Here is a 9,407-nt window from a genome sequence, read left to right as displayed (position 1 = left end):
AAATTGGATTTTCAAGAAAACCATTGTTCAAATTCGAAAACTGATTATTTATTATGCAAAGCGAAGCACTTTATGTACACAGATTGTGCCTGTATGAACGATAATAAGATGTTCAACTCATTCAATTCATAAGATTTTTTGTTTTAAGATTACCTCTATCACTTTCAGCCAATCCAATATATCTTACTCTACTATAAATCTAAATAACCGAAAAATATTACTAATATTATATAAGCTCCAATCACTATTGGGACATGGTATATCTTGAAAAGTGGATCGTATATACAAAGTGAGACTAAGATTTCTAGCAATTTTCTTACTGAGAAAAATATTGGACCATTAATTATGTAGAAATTATTAAATAATGAAAAATAGTGAAAAGACTACTAATTAGAGAAATAATAAATTTATCAGTATAATAATAGTTGCAGATAAAAAGTCACCATCGACTTTCTTATATTTCTAAATTCAAACTCCTATATAGGTAAACATTAAAAAAATCGCGATCAGAAATACTAATCGACAGAAAAAAATGTTAAAAATGCACGTTAATCCATATTTTTAATGTAAATTTTCCATATGGATTGGACTTCTTGACGGTCAATGCCTATATGAATATGAAATGTAGAGGAAACAAAAAATTATCCCTTTAAATACATTTATTTTCACATTTTACATGAATATCCATCAATTTTTATCTTATATGTGATATTACATGGTCAAAACATTGAGATAACACAAAGGATTCTATTGAAATTATTTTAATTCGATTTAATTTTCCAATTACTTCAGTAAAGAAAGATTAATAGATAATATCCCATCTATTAAAGTGTGGATCATAAATACGAAAATATAATTATAATAAAAACTATAATGAAGTCTATTCAAATAGTGCAGGTTCAATTTTGGTATTTGAATTACTTAACAATTTCTTTTGTTCTATTTATTTAAAACTCTAGGTATATAGCTTCGTTTTGATAAACAGTATTAAAACTTTTTCGTTTTATGTTGTAGGTTTAAAGTATCATTCTCTTCAGTTTTCAATAGAAGATTATTTCAACTTACTATCTAAGGATTTATATTTAAAAAAATAATTAATTTCATTTGAGAAAACAGAAAAATTACCCCAAAAACCACTTTCTTGGAAATATCTCAGAATTATAAAGAAATAAGAAAAAACATAAAAATGTGAGACTTCAGTTTTATACAAAAAAAGTACATGAAGATGTACCCTCAATTTTGAACATAGAATTTCAAGCACTACACATTTTGGTGCATATTAAATAAAATTTTTGAACATTTTTCTTTTAAAACGTCAACGTTATTATTTATAATTTGTATCTTCCTGTAAATTAAGAATTGTTAAGTCTTTCAATACCTTCTCGTTTTTATTTGATTAAAATAATTTATAGTTAATTTAAATATTTCGATTCAATTATTCGTAACTCTTTTTTACAACATAAATTCACAGGGTATTTATTTCAAAATCGCTTTTAATATTAATAGTGAATCATCTGTTTACAAATGGTTCTAAAATTTATTCAGTATAAATTGTTATAAAACAGTCGGTATATAAAATTTAAGATCTAAATGAGACCACTTATTCAACAGTCTAAGGTTTAGAACATTCACTATAAACGGAATATTGTAACATATCAACAAGAATTTATAGAAAAAAAAAATTATGAAAATTGTTATCGAATCATTTCTGAAATTGCGTCAGACAACATATTAAGCCGATGATATTACAGAGTCCAATGTTTCCGCCAACGTACGGTTGAATATTGGAACGTTGGAATCTTACCTAAAGTTAACTAAAGAAAAGAAAATTAAAATAAACTGGACGATACCGTCAATTAAGGGTTCTTCATACAACATAAGAAGCATTGAATGAATAATGTTTTTTAAAGCAAGAAATTACATTAACAGTATTACTTGAACATAAAAAACTGTTCATATGTTACAATTTAGAAATATTTGGTCTACTTAATGACTAAAACTGTTTATTGCGGTGTTACTTTTTCGCTATTGTTTCAAAAAAGAAAAATAGTATAAGAGTGTTGCCGTCCATCGTTTATAGGACTCGTGAGAAAAGTTTTGATAGGCAATTTAAAGGAATTTACATCTGAAATAGAATATTATATCATATATAATGTAACAGCGACATTGATAAGTTACTGAGGTTTATGGTCTTTATACATTTCGGCATTTCAGCATAAAAATACCTTATTAGTATTTAATTTTAGTGCGAAATCCCTATGAGAGGGTTAATTGTTTATAGCTGCTCAATTACAATTATTGAGCATCTGGAATCTATTTTATCTACAACTAAATAAATATCATGGAAGAATAAACGCAGAGAAAAATAATAAAAATCGAAAGTATACTATGTTCCTCGATCAGCAATCCGCAATCAGCTGTTATAGATGAAATTATAATTTGAGGTAACAAAAAACGTAACAGGTGACAGGTAAAGAGATTATACATTTATAAATTCTTAATCATGTCATTGGCAGTGAAACTATTTATTAAATACAGATATTAGTCAATAAGTACCTTAATATTTAAACATTTTATTTCTATTTGGCACATATATACCTATATACAGTTTAGCTTGTCTTATTTAATTGCTGAAATATGGCATATTACAAAATGTTGTAGACAAATTAATGTAAAAAAATTATATATTTTAAAAAGTAACTGAAAAATAATTTATATTAGCGAATAAATGATTTTTGATACTAAACTCAATTCTGATTAATTTGATCTCAATACAAAATTAAGAACAATTCTTCTAGGCCGAATTGAAATTTTGTATAATTCAACGTATTTATTTACCTTTACAAAATTCATAGGACCAGCGAACAATATAATATACGAATATATTCTATCATTCTATACATATAAATCAGTTTATGACTGCTAGTTTTAAGGACAATAAGTAATCATATAATTGACGTGTACAATCCCAAACTTCTGTGCTTTGCAAGAAACTTGAATTGGTCGTAACTGGAGAGCTCCATACAACACTGTGGGGATAAATTTCATTCTTGATACTTCCTTACAGTTGATTGGACAAACTAAAGCAGTCAAAAACCAATAGATATTTTGTTAGTCTCGGCCAACATTTATCATGGTTATACGGATCTGTTTCATCACTATCCTTAAAAAGAAACATATTATTAAAATCGATAATTTCTTATAGTCATCGAGCTGTTATGCTAATATAATTATAAATAATCAGAAAATAAATAAAAAGCTGAATTTAGAGTGAAATTAACAAAAAAGAAAAATAGTAGCTAAATTATTCTGTATATTTAATAATGTTAGAACTTATATAGGTAACAGAAACAACACATGAAGCAAGGTTGAATTAGTTGTTGAATTTTATTTAGATTAGTTGCAGATAATGTGCGAAAAGATCGAGTGAAAATGTCGAGAAGTTATTGAAGTTAGAGTTACTTACGTCTAGTTCACATTCACATAATAAGATCTGCGATTCCCCAATCAACGTCTTCTAAACCCGAATAAGAATATGTATAATCTTCTACGGGAGGGGAATAAATGTAATTAGTTGTATGAGTAATGGTGGCTGCATCATGATAATTATATATGGAAGTATTTAGAAAGGCATTTTGTCCCCAGCCCCAACCATGGCCCCAATCGATACAAGCCGCAGATAGAGGGGTGTAATCCGCGTCATAATTTCTATTTTTCTTTTGGCTCGGAGATAAGTTGTAGCAATCGCATCCTAAATTGAAAAAAAATTATTTATAATCTAAAAATTAGTGGTAGTTTTAAGAATCATCCTCTTCCACTTTTACAATCTATTTATTTATAAATTGGTTATTAACTATGTAAATTTACCAAATACTTACGTTTTTCCGTAAGAATTTTTTTCTTGGGTCTCATTGTATTTTTTAATACAGAATTGTCGTGTTTTTTGGCAAAATTTTCCTCTCCATCTCGTGTTTCAGTTGTTGGTGGTGGAGGCGGAAGCTAAATCACAAAAAAGTACCACTCACTAATATTTACATCGAAGATTAATCCAATATTTAATTGAAACATCTATCAATATAGATAACTTAACATATATGTTCAAAATAAATATTAAATATATTCGAAGAGCAAAACCATAAATATATAATAACTTGACGTTAGTGTTTTCTCAGAAATTAAACTCCTATAAAAACTTGAAGTTATATAATCGACCGTTCAATTAGAAATAACGCAATTAGGTTCGTCGTTTTAGTTTTCTCTCTTTATGAACACGTTTGAAATTTCATAAAGATTGGTCGACATATATTTGTGAGTACAATAGAAAGATTGGATTAAAGGTATAGCAACTAGAACAAATGAATGAACGATTCTTAAAAATTTATAAAAACTCCCTACCGTCATATCGAATAGAAGAAGGAAGCATTTAAGCGATTATACAAATCATAAGTCCGAAAAAGTGAACCAACGCAAAGAAACACGAGTTACAGAGAGACCCGTGCAAAAATTTAAGTTTGGGAAAAGTCTAATCAATCTCATTCAAACCAAAAAACGTGTGTTTGCCTTATCAAGCGACAAAATTTATCGATTTATTTGAATTTATCCCACCCATCAGATTAAACAGCAAGTAAGGATGAAAGTAAAATTACAATATCAATGTTTCATTTCTAAACTACTTACTGTATTGCTGATAGCGGTTAACCAATCACTGAAATAAAAAGAGCTTATGAATATTTTGACGTATATATATATATATATATATATATATATATATATATATATATATATATATATATATATATATATATATATATATATATATATTAGAATAATAAACTACTTTCAAATTTTGTTTTAACATATGGTAGATCTTACTTCATTTCAGCTGAAGATGGTGCGGCAAACCAATGAATATCATCCCGTTTTTTGCTACCGATCACAAGTAACTGACCTAAAAATATAAATGAAACTACGTATTGTGAAAACGCCCGTTGGAAATTGATGTTAAATTAAATGATCACCCAAATTTGCTTTAAAACATAATTATGTATATGTTTGTGATTATATATAGTCGGCGTCGTTTAGTCACTATATATTGATTAGACAAGAATAGATACTCGCGAACTAAAGGGTTCGGTTTTATTTAATAATTGATGCTAATTCGCTACTAATAATATTCGGCGCTACTTACCAACATTGTAATGACGTGAAAATTTCGGTTTTGTTGGCGCAACTTTGGTCCATTCGCCGACTGCAAAAAATTCAGGAGCATCACCGATACGAATACAACCCTTCAGTTTGCTAAGGCACTTATCAGTATACCACGCAAATGTGGAGTCTTCATATAACGATACCCATTCTTTGGTCCATCTTGAACAGAAAAAGCCACCTAAAACCATCAGAATTTCAATTAATATTTATTTACTAAGCCGATGTTACACCAACGAAATATCGGCGTATTATTTATACACTGTATAAACTTACAAAGAATAGTTAATAGTATCTACATATTTTGTTTTGTAGTTACTTGAGTTCATTCAAACAACTCTCACCGATTGAATTAAATTAGATAAATAAGTTTCGCGAGTTTTCATTAAAGAACTTTATCCTACTCGATTCAAAATCTACAAACTTTATCGAACAAAGTTTTACCGAATATATATCTATATTGAATGGTTTTATTTCATTTTTTATTTTATTTCATTAATCACGAAAAATTTTAAAACAGAAGAGACTAAAAACCAAGAACATTTAGATTCATTTATATATCGAAAGATCTAAGAAGTAAGAAATTAAAGAAATTTAAATGGTTTTTATCGTATAATATACTAATATCTTGTTTAAAACTTTGCAAATTATGTGTAGAGTAATATTTCTTAACAGTAGATAGTGTATCTAATTTTTATTCGTTCCATATGTGGCATCGCGGATTAGAAAATGAATCAATTACTGAAGCATATTGAAAATCTCTTTATTATACGAGCTTCTCTTTAAAGCTCTTTTGTTTCGCAGTACTTCAACTTGACATGAAATTTTTTTTCAGATATTATATCGATTGGCCTAAATCTATTTAAATTTTTCAATTTTTTTTTTAAACTTACGTCTATAACGTGCTAGATAGCCACTCTTCACAGTTTTAATATCACGCTCTGAAAAAAGGAAAAGTTCTATATCGGTAATTAATAAAAGCATTTTTAAAAGACAAATAAAAAGCTACTCACGCCGATACTGATTCTTGGTCTATCATAACCTGAAATAATTTGAAGAAATGTAGAAAAATATAAAAATGATAGGAAAAATCAGGATCGATTGAGAATAAATTTAATTATGTTAAAAATTGAGAGAAAAAAATTGTTAGATTATCTGAGCGCATGATGAATAATACCATTATTCATAAAAGCTATTGATTACCTGTATTATATAATGACAATAGTAACACACTTAGAGTCTATTGAAACCATTGTTGAAATAGCAATTTAACTTTTATTAAATATAATCCAGTAACAAAATTTCAACTTTGTTATTGTAGACATCATCACAATTGTATTTTCTAATTTAGCGGCCCGTTAATTTAAGCGAGAGCGTTATAAATTGAAAAATACGATTATCAAGAATTTCTCAATTGATTTTTATATAAAAATTGATTCTTATACTCCCATATATAATTTAGAGAAATGATTAGATTCATTTCAATAACGGATCATGTTTACGTTACTAGATTATTTTCATAATTTATTGATGATAATGATAACGTTTAAAATTGATCTAATTTATATTTATTGCCTCGAAAAGAAGAATGTAAACCTTTATTTTTTGACGAATTATATCAAAATGTACCCTCCAGCTATAATAAAGTTCGCCTATTGGATGTATGCGAAGCCCAAACTACAAATTGTTTATTTAAAGATAATTGTATGTGAAGCTGGAAACTCACTGAGTCGAAGTTCATGCTCCATTAAAGGGGTGCGACAAATAGACATACAAAACGTGAACATATTCACTTCACACTTGATGATATAATGTGCGAATAAACTCTCACAACCGATGCAAGATAAAGGAAGACTGTTTTGATGGAATGAACTTCGGAGTCGCCGCCGTCGAATGCAAACTCCATCTACCTATAGCTGAAAACTCTAATAGGCCAGTAAATTGAACTCGTTGTCATTTTATGTATTATATTTAAGTTCAAACAATTAATTTAAATTAGAGATTTATGTTGCTAGCAGTAGAAAATTTTTGTAACGGCATCCGAATTAAAGGCACAAGTACTTGTTACACGATTGGTACGAAATAGTTTCATACATAATCGTTATTGAATTCATTGTAGCAAAAACATTCGAACGAATAGAACAACTGTTCAAAACATCTTTTGTTTCTTCTTATATAAAATAACAGACGTAAATTTTTCAGTAAAAGCACATAGGAAAAAAACTATATACTTATGAATATATTGAAAAGACATAGTTGAGAATAATAGCTAATCGAACGATTTTTTTTTCTGTATTACAAATTCGTCCATTCATCCGTTCACTCAACTTTCAAACATTCCAAATATTAGGTACAATTAGTCTGAGCTTGGATTTTAGAAATAATAACAAAAATATCTTGAGGCACGTATCTAAATTATCGACTCATTCGCTTTCGTTTCAAATGCCCTCTTTTAATGAATATATCACACTGATTTTGGAAAAAGGTTCTCTGTGAATATTACATGGAGGAAACTGTAAACATAAAGTCAATAATCATGATACAACGTCCTCTGTTGATAAAATAAAATAGAATAAAATAAATCAATAAAATTATTCTTTCGTTTCAAGAAATTGTTCCGAGGATATTTAATATTTATATGTTGAATATGAGTTGGAAAAACTTTTTGAATAACTAGATGATGTTAATTTGGTAATAAGCAAAATTCTGTATCTTTACAGTTGTAACGGAAACTTTTTACAAACGCGATGTTTTAAGCTATCAAAAAATCAATATTTAGTGAATTAGCTTAGCTTATTATTAGCTATTTCATTTTTCAATCTGACTTTACAGATTCTATATACTACTATATTTCTGTATATGATGCTTTTAAATTTTATCGCATCATCTTCTGCCTGTATATTTTGTCATCGTTTTTGATTTAGAACTTTTTAGAAAAAAAAAAAAAAAAAATTCGGGTGTGTAAATAGACATAAATAACATTCATTAGTCTAATAAATTTAGTATACAACATGTACGTTAACTATATCATTGGAAAATATTATGTGTAGAATAATTATTTTCAGATTTCTAGAATTAGGCTTTGTTCTGTTACGATGAACATAACTCAAACCGCAACTAGTTTCCACACAACAATCATCACCAGTGTAAATACAAAACTTTATAGTGAAGCCATGGCGGCTTTACCACATTAATGAGTTCCACTTCAAATGGATTGTTTGATAGGAGATGCAATATCAACCACAAATTCAGCCGCTCCAGACCATTTTACGAAGTTAAACGATTATTTGTATAAAAATGTTCATTTTAAATCTTTATAAATTTACACCTATAATACGCATAAAGACAAATTTCTTTTCTCATTAGTTACATCTATATAATTTTTTTATCGTTAATAATAAATTAGATATAGACCGTGAAATTCAAAAGCTAAACGTAACTTCTTTATAAACTTAATTAATACTTGAATCCATCCGTATCGCTATCAAAAAAGTAAAATTTCTGAAAAAAAAAAAGAATAACTTATATGTGTTGTTCGAAAGATTAATTGCCTGCTGAACGCCTAATAAATTATTTATGGATATTTTACGCCACTGATAATAAAAGTTCTACAACCCCAAGAAACAGAAAGGCGAAACCTTTTTATCGATTGGCCACCTTGAGTTATTTCCGAGGGCAAATGCATATTGCCAAAAGAAAATGAGTTTTTTATAAAAGATCATTAGTATGAATGTTTTACATAAATGTAACAATATTTTCAAAAATTACAAGTAAACTTGTCGGTTTGTACTCTGGATGCCGAATTGGAAGAGTCTCTGATATACTTATTTTTTGGCGCGCCAAAAATCCATGTCTCAAACTTTTTGACTCGCCCTTTTAAGGGTTTTATTGAAGACGATATGTATTGAGTTGGAATAATCTACGAACACCAACTAAGGCGTCGTATAAATGGAAGTGTAAGATGATTTCTTCTGATATTCCAAAAAACTCGTTTTTACTTTGTTAAAATGGTGCAATGTGTAGGTATCCAGGAAAATAAACATTTATCGTAGTAAATAGTTCAAAAAAATTTCTTCGTATAATCTGTCAATGATGGGAACATTAATCAAAACGTTTTTGATTCCTTTATTGTGATGTATCTATCTAATTTGAAAATTTGCGGAAAAATATTTTGAAATAAGCGCGCATGCTATCCTGCGCGT

At 28.1% G+C, this 9,407-nt stretch overlaps 1 protein-coding gene across 4 annotated transcripts in view; it reads right to left on the bottom strand.

The window, feature by feature from the left end:
• Window positions 1–644: 644 nt before the first annotated feature.
• Window positions 645–9,407, bottom strand: part of LOC130445421 (uncharacterized) — a 38,976-nt gene continuing 30,213 nt past the window's right edge. Inside the window, exons 1-8 of one of the 4 annotated variants that reach the window (XM_056781027.1) lie at window positions 6,932–7,107; window positions 6,099–6,146; window positions 5,189–5,386; window positions 4,873–4,948; window positions 4,678–4,705; window positions 3,879–3,999; window positions 3,467–3,751; window positions 645–3,163 (exon numbers count right to left, since the gene is read on the bottom strand). In XM_056781027.1, the coding sequence (XP_056637005.1) occupies window positions 3,480–3,751; window positions 3,879–3,999; window positions 4,678–4,705; window positions 4,873–4,948; window positions 5,189–5,386; window positions 6,099–6,146; window positions 6,932–6,992 (804 nt within the window). In that variant the 5' untranslated portion in view covers window positions 6,993–7,107 and the 3' untranslated portion in view covers window positions 645–3,163; window positions 3,467–3,479. Of the gene's footprint in view, window positions 3,164–3,466; window positions 3,752–3,878; window positions 4,000–4,677; window positions 4,706–4,872; window positions 4,949–5,188; window positions 5,387–6,098; window positions 6,147–6,931; window positions 7,108–9,407 lie in introns of those variants that run through there. The other 3 variants (XM_056781028.1, XM_056781026.1, XM_056781025.1) reach the window with 3 other exon arrangements.

Source organism: Diorhabda sublineata, chromosome 6, assembly GCF_026230105.1.
Source record: "Diorhabda sublineata isolate icDioSubl1.1 chromosome 6, icDioSubl1.1, whole genome shotgun sequence".
NCBI lineage: Eukaryota > Metazoa > Arthropoda > Insecta > Coleoptera > Chrysomelidae > Diorhabda > Diorhabda sublineata.
Note: the sequence above shows the minus strand (reverse complement) of the source record. Positions and strands in the feature narration are given on the sequence as shown.